This window comes from Camellia sinensis, chromosome 11 (genome assembly GCF_055761805.1).
Source record: "Camellia sinensis isolate YWXY chromosome 11, ASM5576180v1, whole genome shotgun sequence".
In the NCBI taxonomy this organism is placed as follows: Eukaryota; Viridiplantae; Streptophyta; class Magnoliopsida; order Ericales; family Theaceae; genus Camellia; species Camellia sinensis.
Genome location: NC_138971.1, coordinates 116,428,038 through 116,454,255, shown reverse-complemented (window position 1 = coordinate 116,454,255; position 26,218 = coordinate 116,428,038). Strand labels below are relative to the sequence as shown.

At 39.0% G+C, this 26,218-nt stretch overlaps 1 protein-coding gene across 1 annotated transcript; it reads right to left on the bottom strand.

Annotated features, from left to right (window-relative positions):
- Positions 1-6,419: 6,419 nt before the first annotated feature.
- LOC114305874 (disease resistance RPP13-like protein 4) lies at positions 6,420-8,204 on the bottom strand. The gene has a single exon (XM_028251014.2). It carries the CDS (start codon positions 8,202-8,204, stop codon positions 6,420-6,422), a length of 1,785 nt encoding a protein of 594 aa, XP_028106815.2.
- Positions 8,205-26,218: the final 18,014 nt, after the last annotated feature.

The following is a 26,218-nucleotide window of genomic DNA, read 5'->3' as shown; positions in this document are numbered from 1 at the left end:
CAAGAGGCATTTGGAACCAAGTTGACCTTTAGCACCGCTTACCACCCTCAAACCGATGGGCAGTCGGAGCGCACTATTCAAATTTTGGAGGATATGCTTAGGGCTTGTGTCCTAGATTTCAAGGGGTCTTGGGAGAGGCACCTACCGTTGGTTGAATTTGCCTACAACAATAGTTATCAAGCTAGCATTAAGATGGCACCGTTTAAGGCCTTGTATGGCTGACCTTGTAGGTCACCAGTTTGTTGGGCCGAAGTAGGGGATGCGCCGCTGTTGGGTCCAGAGATTGTTAGGGAGACAACCGAGAAGGTTGCCCTCATTCGCAAGAGATTAGCTACGGCTCAAAGCCGACAGAAAAGTTATGTCGATAAAAGGAGACGGCCTTTGTCTTTTGAAGTAGGTGACCCTGTTTTCCTTAAGATCTCACCTAGGCAGGGTTTAATGCGGTTTGGCAAGAGTGGTAAGTTGTCTCCAAGGTTCATTGGGTCTTTCGAGATATTGGAGAGAATCGGGGAAGTGGCATATCGGTTAGCCTTGCCGCCACAACTTTCAGGGGTTCACAATTTGTTTCACGTGTCTATGCTTAGAAAGTATGAACCCAACCCTTCTCATGTGCTAGACTGGGTTGATTTGGAGGTAGATGAGGATGCCTCCTACGAAGAGCGGCTGGTTCAAATCTTAAATACACGAGAGCAAGTGCTTCGAGGCAAAACTATACTGTTAGTGAAGGTGTTGTGGAGACACCATGGGCTAGAGGAAGAAACTTGGGAACGGGAAGCGCAAGTCCACTCCAAGTATCCGGACTTATTGGAGCATGTTTAGTTGTTTAGTTTTAAATTTGTAATGTTCCCTAATGTTGAATGGAAAATGTGTTAAATTGATGATTTAATATTGTTGTATGTGTTGTTAATTTGAGCATGAGGTTGTGAAGAAATGATGTGTTGCTATAGATGTTTTATTCCATATGTCTAGTGTGAACAATTGTTATTTTGATGGAATGTTGTCAAAAAGAAAAGTAAATATGGATTGAACATAGTTTTGCGACTCGTTAATGTAGTTAAAATGATTATTGTCGGTGGAACACTTTTGTTTAGTGAGTGTATTCAAATTTCGGGGACGAAATTTCCTATGGTGGGGAGGTTGTGACGGCCCGGTCTCTTTTTCTTTTCCTTTTTCCTTCTCCTTGGTTTCATTCTTTTTTGTTCCCGTTGGGTTTGAAACATTCGGGAGTTAGAAGCTCTCGTTCTTGCCTTGTTTGTCGGTATTGAACTCCACTAGTTTCGGGAGGTACAAGGTTAGGCCCGGAGTGCCGGGGAGCAAAATGGGATTTTTCGAGGCTGCTGGGCCTAGGCCGCACATGCGGGGGCTTAGGGCCGCACGTGCGGGATTGAGCCGTACGTGCGGGAGACCAAGTCGTACGTGCGGGAAGAGAGGATTTTGGTGGCTTCCATTCTGCCTAAAAGGCACGAGCGGAAGGAGGTACGGGAAGAGCCCCGCATGTGCGGGGATGAAGACTGCACGTGCGGGAACGGGCGCTTCACATGTGCGGGTTTGGGTGCCGCACGTGCGGCACTCTGGCAGTCCGAAAATCCCTGTTTCTCTTCTCTTTTAGTCAGAAAGTGTATCATTTTTTTGACATTTCTTCTCACTCTAAGCAATATTTTCCTTCTTTTTCTCTCTAGAAATCATTCCCTAAACACTAAAAACTCTTTGATTCTTATAATCCCTTGGGTTTAGATCATCATCCTCTCCTCAAATCTTGAAGATCTAGCTTGGGGCTCTCCTTGGTGTGTGGGAGTTGAAGAATCCACCATTGAAGTTAGGGTTTCATCCTTTTCCATCATCAAGACTTTGAGGTAGGGATTCTTGAGTTATATATACTAGTTTTGCTATTTTGATGATGATTTAAGAGTCTTCTACTAGTTTTGAAAATTTCAACCTTGTGATTTCAAAAATGTAGAGATTTTCTTCGAAAAAGGGTTTTGCCTTAAACTTTCAAAATTTTAGTTAATCTTTGGGGGGTTTCATCTTGTTGATCTAAGAAAATTGTTTTGATGAGGGTTTCTACCAAGAAGTGGGAAGTGATTGTCTTGAGGAAAAACCCTAGAAATTGGGGATTTTGAGAACACATGAAAATACTTGTGAAATCCTTTATTATTTTGCATCATGATGTTGAATGAGATGTTATTGTTGCATAATTGTTAAAAATGTTTGAAACATGTTGTTGGAAGTGATGAATGACTTTGTATCATGGATATAAAAAAAAAATTGTAAGATCTTGGAATTATGTTGAAAATCTCGTATTGCCTTGAAAAGGTTAATTGTTGTGATTTGTTGTTGTGAGGAATGGAGGGCACATGGATGTTTTGAGAAATGACTTTGAAAGGAGGAAAAGAGGAATGGGATTGATTTATATTGTTGTAGAGATGTCTTGAGAATAGAAAAATGTTATGACATAGTGATTATTGCATCATGTTTAAATTGAATTATTATCATTATTGTGCATCTTGGCATGTGTTGGAAAACATTTATATTGGGAAAGAATACATATTGCAATGAGAATTATGATAATGTACATGGGGTAAATACGTGGTAAGTCCGGATAGGGAGTGTAGTTGAATTTAATAAGTTGTCCTGAGTGTCCATGGTGAAAGACCAAAAAACCGCACGGATAGGTGTCAAGCCTTCCGATTAATACCGGTAAAAATGACAGTTTGGTAGTACTCATAGAGTCTACTTGCAGACACTAGCCTAGGGATTACCAGTGTCGTATTTACCGCCCCTATTGAATTAATATTGGAAGATTGAAATTGATGAGATTACAAGATAATATTGAAAACATGGTGATTTTGAAATAGTGCATAGAAATGAACATTTTCCGCATTTATTAACCTTGGCATGACATTGCATTTACATTTTTTTTTTTTATGTTGAGGAAAAAGCATAACTGTATATACTTTGTGAGGATTCTCTACTGGGCTTTATGCTCACTCTTATTGGATTTGGTGCAGGTAAAGATGTGGTGATCCCGCCGAGTTGATGGCATGGACGTGATTGTGAAGAGTACTTTGCTCTTAAATTTTTGTGTAAGTTTTTGTAAAGCCAAGGGATAATGTGTATGGGTCTGAGAGGCCATTTTGTGTAACTGGGCTATTGCCTTGGAATTTGTAAGCCCTTGAGGGCCTTATTCGTTTGGATTTGATGATCTTACATGCTATAGATTCATGTACTAGTTTATCAATGAATGTATAACCGCATGTGAGATTATTTTTGTAAAACATTTGATCTTATGTAAAGGAATATGGTTAATTTCTTATTTTGGAAGTGGGTTGATGTAATAGTTATGTGGTTAGTTCATGTCGAATTATTTTGCGGCGTGACGTTGCCCAACTCTTTCCTATTTCAAGTTGAAATAAAAAAGATAAACACTACACATTCGCTACCTGGGAGGCACTGAGGTAAGCTTAGAATAAACCGAGAGACCCTTTCAAAAAATATATATATAATTAAAGAAATTATTAAGTTTACCTATCGTGGAAAGGGAAATCTCTTCCAGCACTTTCCCATGCTCTGACACTTCATCATAGCACCAAATGAGAGAAATAAAATAGTTCACCAACAATATATTCAAATGGTAGAATTACATGCTTCGATGATATCAAAATAAGGTATTCATGCATTTTTTTTGGTTCTTTTGTTTTTTTTTTTATTAGCGAGATAAGTTTAGTTTGTTGTTGTTGTGAGAAGAACCATACAAAGACAGAGAAACAATTGCAAACTAACAGTTGTCAAAGTAGAGTTGGTTTCGTAATAATTGTTTATATTGAGATATTTTGGTTTTTTATTATTTGTTGCACTTTTTTTGGAGTACATTAGTTGGTGTCCTTTGGTTTTACTAAATTTCCATGCCATTGGTATGTTGTTGGTGAGAGTTAGGAGATAAGAATTTTTTTTGGAGTACATTAGTTGGTGCCCTTTGGTATGTTGTTGGTATGTCATTAGTGAATTACATTAATTGGTATCCTTTGCTTGATAAGATTTGTTGTTTTTGTATTTTATGAATTAGTTGGAAAACTCAGACTACTTAACGTTCTAGAATGATTTGTTTTAGGAATAGTATATTTGTTTTTGTATTGTGGAGGAGGGTTGTTGTCTTTGGGGCTGATATTAATGTTAGGTACATTTTTTAAAAAAAGTTTTCAGACCAAGTATCTTATTGTGAATTGTAATTTATCAATACTATTGATAATGTTAGGAGTTATTGCTATGCCTGCGTGTGTCCACTCACCTTGCATTTATATTTCTTTACTTTCTATCATGTTCGGATGCCATCTTCATACTAGCTTTTTTTTCTCCATGATAGCTGGAAAAAATGAATGAAAACTAGCATCTTGGCTACTGTTTCAGCAGACATGGTTATTTTATTAGTCAATCTTTGTAAACATGGATATTGTATTTTTGTTTTCAATTGGAAAATTTTCAGGTTTTGGAGGTTTGAAAGGGCTGTGCAGGTCCATTGACGAGCCTTTTCTTTTAATTTTTTGCCTTAACATCTTCAACTCTTTGTTTGGGGAGCTTGAATCTGATTTATTGAGCTTGAAATCTGATTTTTTTTGTTGGGGTTAGATTTGTTAGAAAATTTTACTGAAAATATTTACTACATTATATATGTTAAAATTTTACATAGAGGGAGTTTATACTTTTGTGCTAATCAGCTTCAATTTTTTTTTTTTTTTGAATTACATTTCACATTGACATATTTCTTTTGGTTGGAATATAGGTTTTTAAAGAATCTTGACAAAGCCTAAAGGAATATTGGAGCTGGCATGAGTGGTTTGAAGTTCATATATTGCAAGACAACCATCTCTCTTAGCTTTTTTTTTTCTTTTTCTTTTTTTTCTTATTTGACTATTATTATTATGGCTACGCTTCAGTGGAAACTTTTGGCCTTGCTGAGGGGAAGGAAAAAGTTGTAAGTTTATTAATTAAATGACCCTCATTTGTACTTTGTGGACATCCAAGCTATTTTGTAGTGGAAAATATATTTATTGGATTTCTATGAAATGCGAATATGTTAGAAATTTTAGAAACGTAAATAAGGTAAGAATTGTACTAATAAATTCTACGGATGAAAAGGTATGGAATGATGGAAATCTTCTACTAACGTAACGATTTAAAAACAACGCTTAAAAGAATTAAAAAAAATTCTTTTTATGTAGAAAGGCGATTTCATTTATAAAGTACAGACAAAATCAGACACAAGAAACAACCTCAATTAGAACCTCTTCCATTCAAAGTGACCATAGATGGGCAGTTTCATTTCCTAGCATTTTGTCATGAATACAAGCAGATTTAAAACTCCCATCCAATCTTTAATATCAGATCAGCAATTGTATTCCTAATAGATTAGAAATTTTCTTCATTACAGCTAATTTGTATGGTTAAAAGTAACTACTCTCAGCTTGTATGATTCCCAATAGATTTAGAAATTTTCTTCATTAAAACAAATTTATTTGGTTAAAAGTAAATACCTCAGCTTGTATGCTTTCCAATAGATGATAAATTTTCTTCATTAAAACAAATTTGTTTGGTTAAAAGTAAATATCCCTTAGCCTGTATGCAACAAATTCAAAACATTGGCAAAAGACACAACTCAACTACTTTAATATTGTCCACAACATATTCATTTGCAATTCCCTCACTGCTTGATGCCATTTCTCATGAAATCTCTTACAATGATACCAATACCCATCATTACCATCTTTTAAATTTTTATATATATTCCTTTTAAAAGTAGTTCACTAATTCCTTCACATTCACATAATAAAAATGTTAATGTGTAAAGTAACTGAAATATTGAATATAAGTTAAGGCAAGAAAAATGAAGGGCAGTGGAAAATTAAAACTAAGCATTATTTATTACAAAGTTGAAGACGTGTAATAAATTATACATTTAGCAAAAAATTTAAATTCAAAAAAAAAATTCTTTTGAAGTCAAGAATTCTTCAAAGCTGATAAAACATCTGTCATTGTAGCTTATAGGAAAGTAGGTTGATGGTTTAGACTGAAAACAAATCAAAAAATTTAAATTTAAATTGATAAAATTAAAAATTTAGGCCTGTTTTTTCACAAAATTAAAACTCTGATTTTTTGTTTTTATTTTTATTTTTGTAATTTCCCCTTAGAAAAAATTACCAGTAAAGGCATGCCCTGTCTTACCCAACCCAAATGCAACTTTATTGAAAACTTGTAAAGAAGCCTTGATGAATGACCTTCAAGACATATACATTTGATTCAATAAATAAATACGTATAACTAATTTTTCATGAGAGGGAAATAACTATATACTATTTCTGAAGACATTAATTTGCCAGCCTAGAAGTAGAAAGGGAAGACAATAGAAAGAGGTTTCCTATCCTCGCTCAGTGGCTTCTTCCACCGCATTTCTCATCGATGCCATTGTCTGTCCTCATCCAAACACCATTTCGATCACACGAGATGGAATCGAGGCCGGGACATTCTACTTTCTCCAGGTAAATCAAATTGGGAAATAACATCATAATATCTTTCCAAGGCATCTTTAAGTTACTCAAGTACTTCAATTGTAACATTTCAACTGTGGTAGCTACTATTATGCCCAGATTACACAATAGTCCTCCTCTGATGTAAAGTTTCTTCAAGTTTTCCAAATTGTGAGACCGCAACCAACCAGGTGTATCTATCTCAGGAAAACCCTCAAGCTCTAGTTTTTGCAACGATGAAGGAAGTTCCAATGAGAGAGAAAGTTTTAGATCACGCTGCTTAGTTTTACCTCGTAAAAAGCATCCTGGCCAAGATATTTTCAACTTCTGTAGAAATTTTAATCTTTGTAAATGAAGCTGCAAAGCTATTGGAAATTCTTTCATACTTATGGATATGCTCAATTTTCGTAGCTTCGACAATTTTGTCAAATTATTGATAGTACATGACTTTTTGTCCTTGAAATCTCCAATAATAAATCCCTTGAGGACTTGGAGATTAGATAATGCACCAAGCCCCTCGGGCATGTGATCTAAAAGGTAACACTCAGATATATCTAAGTGTGTCAAATTTTCAAGCAAGCCAATCCAATCTGGAACCACCTCAAGGTTGTGACAGGCTTTGAGATCTAGAATTTTAAGATCAGTCAGTTGTGAAATGTACCGAGGAAGCTCTGTAATCAAAGAAATTCCTCGAAGGCTAAGAAACCTCAATTGTTTCATATTCTTGAGTGCATTGAGAATTTTGATGTCTGGGACTTCAATGTGATGCGTGACCGAGCTCTGCCACCTTCCCAAGTAAACAATTTTCGAATTGGTGCCCCTTTTGAAAATAATTTCATGTCTTCCATCAATAATAGCCGCATCAACGTTGACTATGCATCTTTTCCAACAGGCGAACCAAAGACCCGGAAAATAATCAAAATCATGCCCCTCTAATTCAAAGGTTACAGCAGAACGAATGTAAGGGGGCATGCTGTAGCTATCCACAACCAATCCACAATTTTTGTAGATAGGCTCGATGAAGCCCTTTGCAGTAAGCTCATCCAAGATCTCGTTGGCAAGATGCTCTGCTTGTTCTGCGTGTAGAGATATCTCTCCAATCCACCAGTAAATCATAAGACTTTTTTTCATGGTAGCCATTTCTGGGAACATCAAGAAAAAATTCAAACATTCTTTTAGTATCCAGGGGAGTCTACGGAAAGATACCCGGATATCTGAAGGTGCAGGGGCATGATCAAACTTTGGCTCCTTGTACGAGCTGTGCAAATAACCGGCCTTGTTTACATCGACTTGGTAGTTGCTGCTGCTACCGTTAATGGATCCATCAGACCATGGTTTCCGATGTGGTTTTGAATCATCATCATAATGGATTTTAAGCTTGGAGGGAATCTGGGATTTCAACTTCTTGACAGACATTTTCAGTTGGTCAAGTTCGTTAGTATCACTCCCTCCTTCTCTTGTTTTGATCTCCTCAAATTTCTCACAAGCCTGGTTGATTTGCACATTCATACGATCTACAAACTTCTGAATCTGTGTCATGGTCTCTTTCATGAAATTAAGATCTCGACCAATCATGTTAGTGAGATCATGATCTGCAACTTGGTAGTCGTCGTTGTTGTTTGGGGCGGTGGTAGCTTTGTGGTGGTGGTTGTTAAATGGATTTGGTTGGGAGATACTACTGTCCATGGCTTTGAAAGGAACTATTACCAAAACAGGGTCGTGTTGGAGTCTTGAGAGAGAGAGAGAGAGAGAGAGAGAGGACAGGTTTTTTCTTTGATGGTCTGGTCTGGGTTTCAAAGAGAAAAATGGATCATGAGAGAGAGTGAACCCGTTTTTTCTTTGATGGTCTGGGCTGGGTTTCAAAGAGAGAGATGGATCATGAGAGAGACGAAACGCTGTGACAACATAAGAGAGAGAGAGAGAGAGAGAGAGAGAGACGTAGTGTGTGTCTCGGCTGATTTCCCTGTCACATTTGCAAAATTTTATTCCCACTTTCTATTTTTATTCTTATAAAAACGACTTTAGCAATATCGTTTTTCAGAAAACGACTTTTGAAAAGCTGTATCTTGTGTTTAAAATAATAAAAAAATTTGAAGATAGAAAATCGGCTTTGAAAAAGTCAAGTTTTAATTAATTTTGAATTAATTACAAATGGTTTTGATTTACACTAAATTTCTTTTTTAATTTATATTTTTAACATAACTATTTTTTGACAAAAATATTTTTAATACAAAAACGATTTTTTAATACCAAAAGATGAGAGAGAGAGCAACAATTCTAATACATTCACAGATGAGTTTCAAAAATATTTTAAATAAAAAACGACTTTAGAAAAATCATTTTATATTTGTTTTCCCATGTGAAGGTTGTTGAGAGCAACAATTCCAATGCATTCAAAAGATGAGTTTTTTTTAAAAATTATAACACAGACAAAGCATGATCCATATAATACTCCAATAAATCTCATCAAGATTCCACATTCAATTACTTATTATGCCCCTGTTTGGCATGAGTTAAATAGAGATTTTTTGGCTAAAATATTCACAAAAAGATAAAATAAATTTTTTAATTCAATAAGACAAAGGGGCTGTTTGGGAAGTGGGATTTTTGCTTAATTTAGGCTAAAATTTACAAAAAAGACAAACTAGACTAAAATAGTTAATAAGATAAAATGTCACATCAAACCCATAATCATTTAATTTTATCTCACAAACATCACATCCAAACACAAAAAAATCCAACCATCTTCCCAAACACAAAAATTTTAACCTACTAAAATAATCAAAAACTAAAATAACCTGCTAAAATAGTCAAAAACTAAAATAGCCTACTAAAATAGCAACTTCCCAAACACTCGCAAAATGTTATATCCAAATCATAATTATTTTATTTTTTCTTTCACAAAAGTCTCATAAACGAGACTTTTTAACCACAGGCTAAAATAGTCAAAAAGTCAACCCACATCTCAAACAAACCCTATATAAAACATATATTGTGGAGGTTTGGGAAATTGTTATTTTAATAGGCTATTTTAATTTTTGCCTACTTTAGTAAATTAAAATTTTTGTGCTTAGAAAGATAATTAGAATTTTTTATAATTGGATGTGATACTTGTATTTTCAAATTAAAGGTTAATTTAATTTATGTTTTCAACATAAATATTTTTTGACCAAAAATACTTTTAATACAAAAATGATTTTATAAAAGCGTTTTATAACCAAACACACCACTCAAAATTACTCAAAACTCAATTCAAAAATTAATTTCAAAACTCATAATCAAACACACAACTCAAAACTCAATTCAAAATTTAAAACCAAACTCATTTCAAAATTCTATTTTTAAAAAATATATTTTTTTTGTTTATTAAAATTATTTTTAGAATCATGATTTGAGTGCAGAGTCGGGTTTTGAGTCATTAGTTTTGAAAAGAGAAAATTTATTTGGTTATGAGTTTTGAAAAGAGTTTTGAGTTGTATTTTGAGTTTTGAGTTGTTTTTTTAAATTTTTTGGTCAACCAGCCAGACGTCGTCCGGGGGGACATTTGGGGGGATGACCGGGCAAACATGTTTTCAAATGTGGATGTGGAATCAATGTTTGAAAATTGTTACCAAACACAACACTCAAACCTATATGTAGAAAAAGAAATATTATAAAATATTTTATGAAATTTTTTTATTAGTATGAGGTGTTTTGTTATATGTGTAATCTAAGAATCTTTCATGATCTTCTTCACAATATTTTTTTCATGATCCCTAACATTACTTGGTGGATTTTATTACAGTTCCATTTTGGTTTATAGAGTTTATTATGAGTTTTATTTTAATAATTTGAATTATTTATTTTATAATTTTTTTTGTGTATATTATTTATAAAAAAAATTAAATTGATTTAATAATTATAATATTTTTTATTTTATCTTACTTTTCTAAAAAAATAAATAGTATATTTTAATAAAAATATTTGTTTAATTTTTCGAAAACAAAAGTAATAAAATAAAAATGTTATGATTATTAGTTCAACTTAATTTTTTTGTATAAATAATATACATTAAAGACCCTACAAAATAAATAATTCGGATCATTGAAATGGAACTTGTAATAGATTCCACGACGAAGCTCAACCCCCCTTTAAACAATGTGAAGAAAGTTTTACTTTGCCCCCAAACTATCACTCAAAATCAATTCAACATCCATTCTTTTGATTATATGAATATTACACATAAACCATTCAATTTTGAATCAATTTCACCCCGCTGTCAACTGTTGTCTATGATCAGATAGAATTTGCTGACTTGGCATCATGTTTTCATTTAAAATCTCATTTTATCTTCCAAATTATCTATAAAATATTAATTAGACCCTCAAATTTCATTTTGTCCAGGGGTCTAATTGTTATTTTAGAAATAGTTTGGAAGGTAAAATGAAATTTGAGGGTCATATCAACAACTTCTGTTTAATTATAGATGACGATTGATGGGGAGAATAAAATTAAATACTTCAAATTTTAAATGATGAATACATTGATCTATATATACAAAAAAATAAAATAAAATTTAAAAGAGGAAATTTGTAAGAACTTCCTCTTACAATAGAAAGCTTTTGGGGAGGTTCAAATAACCTCAAGTTTGGCTTAACTTGCTAGTAAAATCTCTTAATAATTTAAATTTTTACATAAATAACTAGTTAATAAGTTAATATGTTATTAGAGCAGATAATGAATTTTATGAGGATTAGCGGTTAGCACACGCGATGTGTGTGCAATTTAAATAAGTAAAAAAAATAATATAATTAACATCATAATATGTATTGCTTAAGTGGTGTGCACTCCTCCATATAATGGGAGGAAAATAATGAGAGAGAAGTGGTTTGGGTCTATTTATAGTAGTAGAAAAATAACGCTAAGGTCAAGTAAAATAATAGGCCCAAAACCCCCCAAAGGTAGGGCCCATTCAAACCCCAAAATTCTGGAAAAAAACACACAGTGGTCGACCCTTCGGGCAGAGGTGTTGACCCTTCAGGTAGAAAAGACAATCTGGTAGCAAGCAAGGGGTCGACCCTTAGACATGAAGGGTCGACACTAATTTCCAACAACTAACACACAGATTCTGCAATATATAAGGGTCAACCCTTCCCAGACTGGTGTCGACACTTGTAGACAGCAACAAGAGGCAGGTATCGACACCACCAAGGCTGGTGTCGGACCTAAATTCCCGCAACACTTCCAAAAACTTCCACAACAGGTAAGGGTCAACCCTCAACAAGGCTGGTGTCGACTCTAGAATAGAATTTCTAAGTTCCCAAAAATTTTTCAACATAAACAAGCGTGAACGAACAATCCCAACGCGTTTAAATCAATTTGTACTCCTCCAAAACCAAGATACAACAACACCAAAGATTTCCAAAATAAAATAAAGGATTCAAATACACTTCCCAAAAGCTTTGAAGGACACAAGTGCTACATGACCAGTCTTAAGACTTGGGCACTTTCCTTCCATTGTGCTTTCAACCAGCATTTGTTGCCTACTGTTGTAGCATATAGTATTCTTATTCGTGGTTACTGCAAGGTTAAAAGAAAACCAAACATAAATATGCATATATATAGATAAAAAAATACAGATACCGAGTACATACAAACACACACCCAAAGGGTTAATGATTTTTGGAGATGGAGATAAAATCATGGACTTCTTTTTTCTTTTTCTTTTTTTCTTTTTGTGTATACAGAGACGACCACCCTCAGAAACTTCCCATCTCTGTGAGGAAGGCTCATTTTCATTATCTAGGTTTCAATCTCTCAAGATTTTCTTTTCCTTTTCTTCACTCTCATTTGTTTATGGGCTCTGTGTTGATGAGATATTGGGGGGAAAATCGGTATGGGGTTGTAATGACAGTTTAGGTGGGTGTATAATATTTTGGATGAGAGATAGTTTTGATATTATATACGGATCCTTAAAATTTTTATCAATGTTTAAATTTGTAAGTAGGGATTCAAAAAAATAGAGGTCCTTAGAAAAAAAGTGAAGACTATTAGTGCCACCCATTTTCATCACTAAGGTCTATATTGAAAAACAATTAAGGGTAATTCTATTTGCACACCACCACAATCTCTCTCAATATACACCATCACTATAGTTTTTATTACATTTTTGTCCCTTAATCAAATTACCATTTTAGACAATCTTAATCTCTCAATACACTCTCCCCGTACCCCACCATCACCATGGGTGACTGCCTCTCTCTTCCGTTGTCTAATTCCTACCTCCGACCGTCATTGCCAGCCACTACCACCACAACCCTTCCCAATCACCATTGCAGCCACTAACGACTTTTCACCACCGCAAACAACCCCGCTCCTATTATCTCGAACAACTTTACCCTCGCCTCAGCCATCGCGAGCCAGCTCCCCATTTTCATCATCGCAATGCAGTCCCATACTTTTCTCTACTGTAGAGAGAAAGAAAGAAAACTCAAAGGTTTTCAGATCTCGATGATGAAAAGAATAAGAAAAATGAGGGGTAGGGGTCACAGGGATGGGAGAGGGGTGGTAGAGGGACAACACGACTAGGTAAGTGCTGGTTGCGGCAAGAGAAGAGGGAGGTTACGACGGGAGGAAATTGATGTTGTGGAGTAGGCATTAATCGGAAGGAAAAGAGTAGTAACTGATGGCCGACAATGAATTAGCTAGAGTTAGGGTTTGCTAGAGAAGGGGATAATTTGGTATTATTTGAAAAATAATGGTGTATATAGAGACAACATTAAAACTTAGGCGAAGTATACTAACAGTCCCTATAGTTTATGGCTCGTGTCACTTTGGTAAGAGTGGGGGTCAATTAGGTTTTTACAATTAAAATTAATAATACCCTAATAAAAATTATGACTAGCACAATAGATAAATATAATTAATGAAATAAAAATAATTAAAAAAAATGTCTTAACAACTATGTCAGTTAATGATTTTAGCATAGTAAAAATTTGAAATATAGCTATGGCAATTTAAAATAAAATAAAGAGATAAGGGAGAGAGAGGCAAACAAATTTATAGTGGTTCGGTTTCAACTCGGCCTACGTCCACTCCTCAAGCTTCACTTGAGATTTTTCACTATCTTCTAGCTTCACAGGGGTACTAGCAACCTCTTTACAAATGGAGCAATCCTCTACGGATTTTACACAGACTTCACAAGCCCAAACCCTTGCAAATCTTAGGTGATTCACAATCACTCTCAAGATTTTCAAGAACACAGTGTTTGCAACACTTTTACAAGATGAAATGATATTTTTGTTTTCAAAGAAAGTTTACAATAAATATCTCTCAAAGATAGATATATAAAATAAAGCTTTGATTTTTCTGTAAATCTCACATAGGAAAGATGGACTTAAAGCTATAAGGCTCAGTGTATAATTTTTGAGAATAGATGTGAGTGATTATAGATCAAAGAATATTTTCAGGTTTTTTGTAACTTGTTTACATTAGAGGCTTTGGTATATATAATGAAAATTATAGCCGTTGTATTCATTTGAATTTATAGCCGTCTGTGGAGAAGTGGTTTGGAAATACTCTTCAGATCCTGGGAGACGCTAGTGATTCTCAGCTAGTCACCTGAAAAGATACAAACACTCCGGTCGGGGGTGCCGAAATTAGCACTCCGACGGACAAGTCAGTTCAGACACTCAGGATAGCTTGTTTACTAAGTTAAGTGAAGTGATTCTTACATACCTTTCTCAATCTATTGTTCCTGTATTTATACCTATTCCTTTTGATCCTCGGGGCCAGGGCCTACTTTTTAATCATTGTCCTTTCTCTTATTCGGCTCTAAGGATCTACACTTATTCGGCACATATATTATATTCGGCTTCCCATTCTCGTAGGATATAGCCGATTAATATCAGTCTTCTAAGGTACGCACCTTCTGATTTTGCCATTATTCGGCTCCCACAATTGCCCCCCAAACTTCCCATTGACGGTAGTTAATCGGCGTGTTTGGTCTTGAATTGGAAAAGTCAAAATAGGTCAGGCGGCTTAGCGTACCCCAATACAGATGTCAGAATGCGCACACCTTTTCGGTCATTATTACACTTTCCCGCCTCATTCGTGCGTCTCGCATTTTTTGCGATTTGAAATTTTAGTCCTTTCGAGTGCACATTTCATCGAGTATTCGAGACTCTTGGACCGCCAGCGGGTATCCCTTCTCTGACTCGCATTTTCTACAACTCTTCTCCGTCTACCCTCGTCCCCCTTGCTCCTCGTAAGTCTTCTTCTCTTTTCTTTGCAATCCTACTTTCTGTTTGTTATTTTAATTTTGGCGAACCCTTGATTCCCCACGAAAATGGCTAAACACTTGAAAGACCTCCTTTCTGAGGGTCGTGTTTCCGAATTCCGGCGACACTTTTCCATCCCCGACGATGTTCATCTGTCTCTAGTGACGGACAATACTCTGGATATGGAGAGAGAGGATCGAAATTCAATCGTATTTCCTCTCCTATCCATTGCAGAGGGCGGGGGTCTGTTTTCCCTTACATCCATTCCTTAGGGCCGTCCTCCGCCATTGGGGTCTGATTCCATCTCAGCCCAACGTGAACTTTTTTCGAATCGTAATGGGAATCGTAGAGTTGAACCGACGTCTCAGGATCGATCTTGGCATTCCGACCATTTGGCACTGCTATGCTTTAGCCAAATCTTCCGGTCGGCTTGGGCGGTACTTTCTTAGGGCCAAGGATACTGACCATCATTTGATAACCATGCTTGCCAGTTCTGGTAAGCATGTGGACGACGTAATGGTCAATGTCTGAGGGAACTGGGAATTTGGCGAAGGCGAGGGTCGCCTAGACCCTATTCCCAGACGGAGGGGTGAACCAGGTTGCCGTGTGTCTCCTTGTGTTTATTGAACTTTTCTTTCACTCGGCCTTCTCTCCATGTTTAACCCTTTGTCTTTGCAGGCAGTAAATTGAAGAAGATTCTGGTTTCTACTGACGACGCAGTCCTTGCGCAGATTGCGACTGCACTCGGATACTTCGGCCGTCCAAACGTAAAGAAGCAAGGGAGAGCGGCCCACATACTTCTTCGATACGAGCCTACTTATACTACTTTTTTGGCTGCTGACAACATTCTGATACCATCCGGCGATCAACACCTTGCGGCTCTTATCTTCCCTAGCTTCAGGAGCCTTAGGCAAGTTGGTCTCGAAGCTTCTGATTTGGGGCAAGACATGGAACCGGTGGTAGAGGTAGTCGCCGAACTAGCCAGAGAGTTCGCTGAGGAGGCCGAAGAGGTTGACGAGGCCCTAAACTCAGCGTTTGAGGCAGCCAAACTTAGTCAGCCTATCTCGCCGTCCACTTCGGGTCGGGCAGAGTTTTCTTCTGGAGATATTTTTGGAAGTTTGGGAGACCTACCCGACGATTTTTTTGAAGGTATGGCTGGGGAAAACCTCACGTAGATGGCTCGAAAGAAAAATGCCGAGCGAATGGCCGCCCGTTCTGGACCTGCCTTGATTGAGTCTTTCGAATTCGTTATTGAAGGGCCGACTCAGATTGTTGCGGCCGAAACGGCGAAAGAGGTTGAACAACAGGTCATTGAAGAACAATTGATTCCGGAAGAGCGGGGCAAGAAGCGTAGCGCCGAGGGATGGGCCGGTTCGGAAGATAGTCCTGCTGACAAAAGGCCTCGCTTAGAAGAGTCGGACGTGGTTGTTCCTTTCATTGTTCAGCCAAAGATTAGAGACACGCCGATTTCCTCTGACACATCTATCATTACCGACCCAACGGTAGCTTTGAGCCTGGCGGCTTCAGTCTCCTTACCAGCTGATAAGGCATCCTTTCATGCCGTGCCGGATTTGGTGGTCGTAGCGCTATCTGCGCAGTCGGCCTTTTTGGTAGGTGAACTTGACTTGTTTTGATTTTGGTTGCCTATGGCATCTAACGATCCCAACTCGTTTTGCAGACGGTCGGCAGGATCGCCGACTTGGGCCGTCGCCTACACGATGCCCTTGAGAGGATTGACCGTTTGCAGTTAGAAGTGGGCGATCAAAAGAGCAGGGTCGAGTTTGAGATGATGAGAGCCGCAATGGAGACTACGCGAGCCGAAGCCGAAGTATAAAGGGCTCAGACTACCGATCATCTCCATTCTGATGTTAAAGATAGGGCGAACGTGAGCAAAGAATCGCTTAGGCTGGCCGAGGAGGCGCTTGACAACGTGGAGACTGAGTTAGCAGAGTTGAAGGCGGCCAAGGAAAAGGCAGAATCTGAGGCTTCTGTCGCATTCGAAGCAGGAAAAGGCGCCACCTTCGAGGAATACGTAGATGAAGTCCCCAAGTTTGAGAATCGGGGATTCAAACATGGGTGGCTTAAGGCCCTTGATGCCGCTAGGGTTACATTGGCCTTGCCAATTCCTTATGAGCAGGTGGACGTTGAGCCACTTGAGTCTGACCCCAACGATTGATCTGGGAGTCATTCAAATTTTATGAAATGCTTTCCCTTTTGATGTATGTTTTTGTTTTAAGGACTTTTGTTGGTTCTGAGTAGTTTTCATGTATAAATTGATTACTGTCTGCGCTCAATTTATTAATGAAAATTACCTTGTCGTTTCACTACTACTTATGCGTAGTTTGTGATGTTATGTTGGTGAAGAATTTTTGCCTTTCACTACTTTAGATAAAATGATTACACTGTTGAGCTTTCTACGATTGAATATCTTGGCAATATTGACTTAACATTCGTATGCCGAATAGTTCGTGGGTATTACGCTGGTGATGTGATTCATGGGTCGGCTGGGGCACTTAATCCGAATAGATTGATTAATCTACCCTTGCCCCAGGCGGTGCATGATCATTTGGGCGCCGGATGAGACGAACTCAGGAGTTTTGAAGTCGATTCATGGGCCTACTGGATCACTTAAGCCGAATATATTCAATCACTTAAGCCGAATATATTGATAAATCTATCTGCCCTTGCCCCAGGCGGTGCATGATCACTCAGGAGTTTTGAAGTCGATTCATGGGCCGGCTGGATCACTTAAGCCGAATATATTCGATCACTTAAGTCGAATATATTGATAAATCTATCTGCCCTTGCCCCAGGCAGTGCATGATCACTCAGGAGTTTTGAAGTCGATTCATGGGCCGGCTGGATCACACTCAGGAGTTTTGAAGTTGATTCATGGGCCAGCTGGATCACTTAAGCCGAATATATTCGATCACTTAAGCCGAATATATTGATAAATCTATCTGCCCTTGCCCCAAGCGGTGCATGATCACTCAGGAATTTTGAAGTCGATTCATGGGCCGACTGGATCACTTAAGCCGAATATATTCGATCACTTAAGCCGAATATATTGATAAATCTATCTGCCCTTGCCCCAGGCAGTGCATGATCACTCAGGAGTTTTGAAGTCAATTCATGGGCCGGCTGGAGCACTTGAGCCGAATACATTGATAAATCTATCTGCCCTTGCCCCAGGCGGGTCGATCCAGTCGGCGCCAAGTGATTGAGATTTTCACAATTAATGAGATTGCCTCGAGAGTGCTGCTTCTGTAAAGGATAAATGATTGAAGGTACAACTTTTATGAGCACAATAAGCAACTGACTCCAGCTTTTGAAGGTATCGTGTGAATGTCGAACAGACTCTTCTTTAACAGCAGAGGGGAAGCGAAGACGCTAGCTGAGCTGGGTGGAGACATGAATCGAGGTGGTGACCCTTCGCGCACAGGAAGTAGGAGTTCCAGGGATCGAGAGAGGCGTCAGTCTCCTCGACGTCGAAGCAGGTTGCCCAGGCGGGACAAGCAGTCGCAGGGCAGATCTCCTCAACCTCAAGTTGAGAGGGGATCTGACGCGAATCCGTGCCCATTAAGCTTTGCGGTATTTGTGGGGAATAGACCCATGACAGAGGCGGACTCGATCGTTCGAGACCCAAATGTAACGGTCGAGTTTGCTCGACAAATTTTTCCTCCTGAGGTTCAGCAATCGATGGTAGGTCGACAGGACTACGAAGTATTTCGTGAAGGCATTCACGGGGCGGTGAAGGGGCTTTACACTGCCTATGAAATCGGTATGCGGCTGCGCGCTGCCCACTGAGAAATAGAGAAGAAGGAGGAACGTATTCGAAGTTTGGAGGCTCGCGCGGAGGCAGCTGAGCGCGAGTTAAGGAAGACCAAGGTGGCTCAGGCACAACCTGCCGGGCAAGGAAACCCAATCGTGGAAGAAAGGGTTACAAGTCGGCTCATCAGCACTGCGCTCGCCGATCGTGAGACGGCGAGTATGTTCGCAATAGAGACCGCGAAGGAGAGGGCCTATGAAAAAGGTTTTCATGAAGGCCGAAAAGTTAGAATCGAAAAGACCAAGGAGTAACTTGCCGAAGAAGTTTGCCGATGTGAAAATCGTGGATTTAGGCACGGTTGGATCAAGGCATCTCAAGCCGCAGAAACTCTTCAAGCGTCGGGCATTGATTCGGCATCGCCACTCTACCACAGTAAACATTTTCCGTTTTTCGATTTTGAAGTCGAGAAGAGTGAGGATGAGGGTGACGCCGTATAAATATACCTATTGTAAGGTTGAAACGCAGATCGCGTTCAAAACTATGTAATTTATTGTTTGTTTGATTGAATAGAAACGTTCTATTATAAATATTTCGTTGCAGTTCGTATTCGGCATGTACGTGTTTCGTTTTATTGTATACATGTTTGAATGAATGTATAAACGTTGATCGGTCTGAGTATCTGTTAAGTGTCCAGTGATATGCCGGTTTATTCCTAAATGAGGCCATTGTAACTTGAGGAAGCCGAAAACCAGTGAGTAGAGTGGCTGCGGCAAATTTGACTCGGCTCGGGGCCTAGATTTTTGGCCAGTGCCGAATGAATAACTAGGCCGTGGCGAATGTCAACCGACGTTTGTCTCACGAAGTTTAGCGTTAATGAAATCGCCTCGAGATTAGGGCCTTGAGATCGCTGCCAGTATTGAAAATAAAAGGAGTGGGTGCTTCGCGCAGATAAACAATCACTTATTATGTAAGGTGAGATAAGTGGGGATGTTAGTTAGAGAGGCTCGGAGTTCAGCCGAGCTTGGTGTTGCAATGGAGTGCGGCAGAGGACCCATCCGTATGGGAGGTAGGGCGTCCAAAAGTTGGCATGAGTCTTCAAGTCGCAGAAGCAGATCACCCCGAAAGGAAAGGCAACGACCGTTGGGTTTATCCTTCCTTGTCCTGGATCTTTACCTTGACATTGTCAATGGTATCAGGGGAAGTTTGGCAATGCGCAAGTCATGGGCTTGGGCACAGTTGGCTCAAGGCATTGCAAACCGTGGAGGACTTCCGGGTGACGGGAGTTGATTTGGCGCTGCCGCTTTACCAATGCGTCTTTTCCCCTTTTTAGCTTTTGAGGTTGAAAATGGGTATTGTAATGCTCAAATGCGGGTTGCGTTTATGTAACAACTGCTTGATCAAATAAAAAGTTTTATTTCAAACATTTGCGTCTTATTCTGAATTTTTTATATGCTTAGTTAAACACCTTATTTCAGATGTTGGCGTGTTTTGTTTTGTTTTGTTTTGTTCGTGCCGAAGGGTACTCCGAATACGGAGACTTAATCGGCCCTAAGGTGTTATGCACCAAAGGGGGCTCTGAATCCGGAGACTTAATGTGGCCAATCGTGATATCCACGAAGGGCGCTCCGAATCCGGAGTCTTAATCGGCCCTAAGGTGTCATGCACCAAAGGGGGCTCCGAATCGGGAGACTTAATCGGCCCTGAGGTGTCATGCACCAAAGGAGGCTTCGAATCCGGAGACTTAATGTGGCCAATCGTGAAATCCATGAAGGGCGCTCCGAATCCGGAGTCTTAATCGGCCCTAAGGTGTCATGCACCAAAGGGGGCTCCGAATCCGGAGACTTAATATGGCCAATCATGATATCCACGAAGGGCGCTCTGAATCCGGAGTCTTAATCGGCCCTAAGGTGTCATGCACCAAAGGGGGCTCCGAATCCGGAGACTTAATGTGGCCAATCATGATATCCACGAAGGGCGCTCTGAATCCAGAGTCTTAATCGGCCCTAAGGTGTCATGCACCAAAGGGGTCTCCGAATCCGGAGACTTAATCGGCCCTAAGGTGTCATGCACCAAAGGGGGCTCCGAATCCAGAGACTTAATATGGCCAATCGTGATATCCACGAAGGACGCTCCGAATCCGGAATCTTAATCGGCCCTAAGGTGTCATGCACCAAAAGGGGCTCCGAATCTGGAGACTTAATCGGCCCTAAGGTGTCATGCACCAAAGGGGACTCTGAATCCGGAGTCTTAATCGGCCCTAAGGTGTCATGCACCAAAGGGGGCTCCGAATCGGGAGACTTAATCGGCCCTAAGGTGTTATGCACCAAAGGGGGCTCCGAATCCGGAGACTTAATGTGGCCAATCGTGATATCCACGAAGGGCGCTCCGAATCTGGAGTCATAATCGGCCCTGAGATGTCATGCACCAAAGGGGGCTCTGAATCCGGAGACTTAATCGGCCCTAAAGTGTCTTGCACCAAAGGGGGCTTCCAATCGGGAGACTTAATCGGCCCTAAGGTGTCATGCACTAAAGGGGGCTCCGAATCCGAAGACTTGATGTGGCCAATCGTGATATCCACGAAGGGCGCTCCGAATCCGGAGTCTTAATCGGCCTTAAGGTGTCATGCACCAAAGGGGTCTCTGAATTCGGAGACTTAATCGGCCCTAAGGTGTCATGCACCAAAGGGGTCTCCGAATCCAGAGACTTAATGTGACCAATCGTGATATCCGCGAAGGGCGCTCCGAATCCGGAGTCTTAATCGGCCCTAAGGTGTCATGCACCAAAGGGGGACTCCGAATCCAGAGACTTAATCGGCCTTAAGGTGTCATGCACCAAAGGGGGCTCAGAATCCGGAGACTTAATGTGGCGAATCGTGATATCCACAAAGGGCGCTCCGAATCCGGAGGCTTAATCGGCCCTAAGGTGTCATGCACCAAAGGGGGGCTTTGAGAAATGAATTGAACGATGAAGAAAAATGGTTTGCATTGCAGAAGTGATATATATACAAGTATCAAAGCCCACAGGTCGAGTCAGTGATAGGGTTTTCATAAAATCTCTGCTTGTGCCGATTGCGAGGAGCCACAGATTTCTTCAATGCCATGGGCTGTCGGGAAGCGCACAAGCTGATGATAAGTGCTTGGAACGGCCTTCATATTATGTAACCAGGTTCGCCCCATGATGACATTATACGGCGAAGGGAGCTTTACGACCAGGAATTCTACTTCGACCGTTCTGGAGCTTGCTCAAACAGGTAGCATGATCTTCCCTAACGGGTACTCAGGATTTGTATTAAAGCCGAACAATGGGTGAGGCGCCGGAGACAGATCTGACTCGTTGAAGCCGAGTTTGATGAAAGTTTTGTAATACATAACCTCTGAAGTACTCCCTAGGTCTATGAGAATGTGTTCAATGGTGAACCGATTTACGCGTAATTTGATGACCAACGGATCGATGTGGGAGGCTATTATGCCGCTAAGATCAGAGTCATTGAAAGTAATTGTCGGAGCTTCTCTGGGCCATTCGATCGGAATACGTTGCTTTTGGGGGAATGGATACGATTAAATTGTGTGCACGGTTAGGGATGCAGGCAGGCTGTAGATTATATGGATCACGCCAAGTGGAGGTGAGTCATGCCTCAAGGCTAATGCCTTGATTGGCTTTCCCTTTCTCACATACTGTTGCAGTCGGCCGTCTTGCACCAGTTCTTCCAGGTGATCGTTTAATGCATAACAACTCTCGGTTTCGTGGCCGTGATCTTTGTGATACTCACACCGCCTATCCCTTCTTCGCGTGTCGGGTGGCCCTACCATCTTTGACGGCCATTTGAAGAATGGAAGGTGTTGGACTTTGGTCATTATTGCAGTGACTGGTTCTGACAACTCTGTGTACTTCTTGTCGGCACGCCTCGAGCACCTGCTGTCGACTTGCAGTTGTTCATTCGTCCGATGGGAGCATTGATCGCTTGATTGGCAAGAGTCCCGCCTTTTCTCTCGTTTAGCACATTACCGTGGCTCAGGGCTCGGAGGTGGCACGGAACTTATTGGTTGAGCAATTTCAAGGGGGGCCGTTTTGTTGGACATTTGTTCGGCTTTTATTCTCAAGGCATCATCTTCCACTTTGCAATACTCTTCAACTTTCTTCATCAACGCCCAGACTGTTTTGGGGGGTCTTCTGGTCAGGGAACTGCGAAGAGCACTGTCAGGATGTAGTCCCATTTTGAAGGCAGTGATGGCCATGGAGTCGTTGCAAGCGTCGTTGACGAGGTTGAAGCACTCCTAATAGCGCCGAATACGCTCTGAGGGTTTCTCCTGACTGGATCTGCATAGCCCAGAGAGAGTCGGCCTGTTTCGGCTATACCACGTTGGTGATGAACCTGGCCCTGAAGGATTTCTGTTGTTGATGGAAGCTTTTGATCGAAGCCGGCTCCAGCTTGTAATACCACTTGACAGCTAATGGCCCCAGGCTGCTGGGGAATATTCGGCACATGAGGGCTTCGTTGTCTTGTCATAACCTGCTTGTAGTGACAGATATGATCAGTGGGGTCTGATTTTCTGTCGTAAAGAGTGAATGACGGAGCTTTGAACTTCTTGGGCAGGGCCGCCCTTGCAATCCGTCGGACAAAAGAATCGTGCTGGTCCTCTTCGTCTGAACTGCTTCTTCTACGCTTGTTCCTTGCATGTAGACTCTTTTCGGAGGAGCGGGAAGTTTCAGATCGTCCCTTCTTGTTGAGCTCCGTGGGTAATGAGTTGGAGTCGCTATCGGTATCCTTTGGTCAGGCTCGAGGTCGTTGTCCACCTGCCCTCGGAAGTCGTTCGGGATCTTGGCGCACGGCTTCTCTGGATTTTGCTACTTTCAGGGCCAAATATTGACGGAGACGTTCATTTTCAGCAATCATGTTCTCCAGCCTTTGTTCATTCTGCTTTGCTTGTTCCATGATCGCTTGCATTGTCTCTTGCGCTGAAGTCGTTGGTGAGTCGAAGTTCAAGACGCGTCTTGCAGCGATGGTTTCCTTTCCGAGCATATTTGCTGGAGTGAGGTCATCTCTCTGTGCGGTCTCGTCAGTGGCTATCGGAGGATCTTCAGTCACGCTTGCCATGGATGTATTTGAGTATTCCCACAGACGGCGCCAATTGTGGAGAAGTGGTTTGGAAATGCTCTTCAGATCCTGGGAGACGCTAGTGATCCTCAGCTAGTCACCTGAAAAGATACAAACACTCCGGTCGAGGGTGCCGAAATTAGCACTCCGATGGACAAGTCAGTTTAGACACTCAAGATAGCTTGTTTACTAAGTTAAGTGAAGTGATTCTTACATACCTTTCTCAATCCATTATTCCTGTATTTATACCTGTTCCTTTTGATCCTCGGGGCCAGGGCCTACTTTTTAATCATTGTCCTTTCTCTTATTCGGCTCTAAGGATCTACACTTATTCGGCACATATATTATATTCGGCTTCCCATTCTCGTAGGATACAGTCGATTAATATCAGTCTTCTAAGGTACGCATCTTCTAATTTTGCCATTATTCGGCTCCTACACCGTCTATAGCTGTTGTAGTCATTTGAATTTATAGCCGTTTATAGCCATTGTACTTCCATCATTACCAATTTGAATATCTTTCACTCCATCAGTACAAATTTGAATATCTTTCACTTGAACTTTTTGAACTTTTATAGCCGTTGTACTTCCATCATTATTACTTTGAATATCTTCCAGTTGAACCTTTTGAACCTTTTGGCCTTTTGAACCTTTATAGCCGTTTATAGCCGTTGTAGTCATTTGAATTTATAGACGTTATACATCCATCATTACCAATTTGAATATCTTCCACTCCATCATTACAAATTTGAATATCTTCCACTTGAACCTTTTGGCCTTTTGAACCTTTATAGCCGTTTATAGCCGTTATACTTCCATCATTACTAATTTGAATATCTTCCACTTGAACCTTTTGAACCTTTTGGCCTGCTGCTGTGCTAGGCTGTTTGAACCTTTTGTTTTGGCCTGTTTGAACTCCTGATTTAATCAAATATTAAATACATTCTAACAACATTTAGGATAAAAGTTTAGGTGAGAAATAATGAGACAAAATAAATTTTGATTCTATTTTTCTCTTTCAAATAAATCATCAAAATAAATTTTGGATTCTATTTTGGAAAATTTGGCCTAACCGGACGTCCCACCGGTCGTCCGGCTGGTTGACCGGAACAATATAATTTATTTTATTTTATTTTTTCACATGTTAATTTTTATATATTCAAAAAAAATATTTTTCAATTTTTTTTAAATTTTTTATTAGCTTTAATAGAATTTTGAGTTGTGTGTTTGGTTATAAGTTGTAAATTTTTGTATCAAATATCATATGTTACATCAGAAATTCCTCACTCAATTCAAAACTCTTTCACCAAACAAAATTTTCACACTCAAATCATAATTCCAAAACTCACAAACTCAAAATACAACTCATACTCTCAAATCATATTTAGAAAACTCTACGAAACGCAATCTTATTTCTTTTATAACCCTCATTTTTAATCTTTCCAAAAGTGGAGAGATTGAGAAAGAAAAGAAACCAACAGATTTTATATTTCTATAATATCAATTTTGTCCATATAAAAATAAAAAAAATAAAATGATTGACACCCATGTCTACAATGGCTTTTCATATAAAAATGTTATTTTTGTAATATAACATAATTTTTTTCCTTAAGAAATCTGACCAAACAAGAAGGAGAGAAATCACAATTATTTTTTTTCTTCTATTTCTTACTTATTCAAAAAAAAAAAATGAGAGAATTGACAATCATTTATTTTCTTTTATTTCCTCTTATAACTTAAATAATCATTTTTTTTTCTTCCAAAGTTTCCGAACATAGTGTAATTCCCGCTCCACAAAAATTGGGTTCCCTCCAATTAATTTGTTAGACGACATCGTTGTCCCTTCTCTTACCTGTTTTTCCTAATTAATTAGTTTTTCCCTTATATCTCTAAGGCCCCGTTTGTTTCACTAGATATAAAATGAAGGATATAATATGATGTGAGATTTAGTCAGGATATATAATGAATAGGATATAGGTATTGGATAGTATATCCCCAAGTCATTTTTGTTGACTTGATATATAAGATTGGATATATGTTATGCATGTTTGTTTCACAAAATATATTGTGGGATATAACAAGTAATTTTCAAGATTGCCCTCATAATATTATATTATGTTAATTTAAATTAAATAATATTATATTATATTAAATTCAAAATTTATATTAAATTAAATTAAATTCAATAATATTATATTAAATTAAATTAAATTAAATAATATTATATTATATTAAATTCAAAATTTGTATTAAATTAAATAATATTATATTAAATTAAATTAAATTAAATAATATTTATATTAAATTAAATTCAATAATTAAATTCAATAATATTTATATTAAATTCAATTCAATAATTATATTATATTAAATTAAATTAAATTCAATAATTATATTATATTAAATTCAAAATTTATATTAAATTCAAAATTTTATATTAAATTCAACCCTTTAGTCAATACTCTAAAGCCCAACCAGATACTACATCCTTACCATTTAATTATCCGGTTATACCTAAACCAAATATAGCGGTCCCGATATTTCCTGTTGTTGTTTAACTATAATCCGGACTCGGTTCC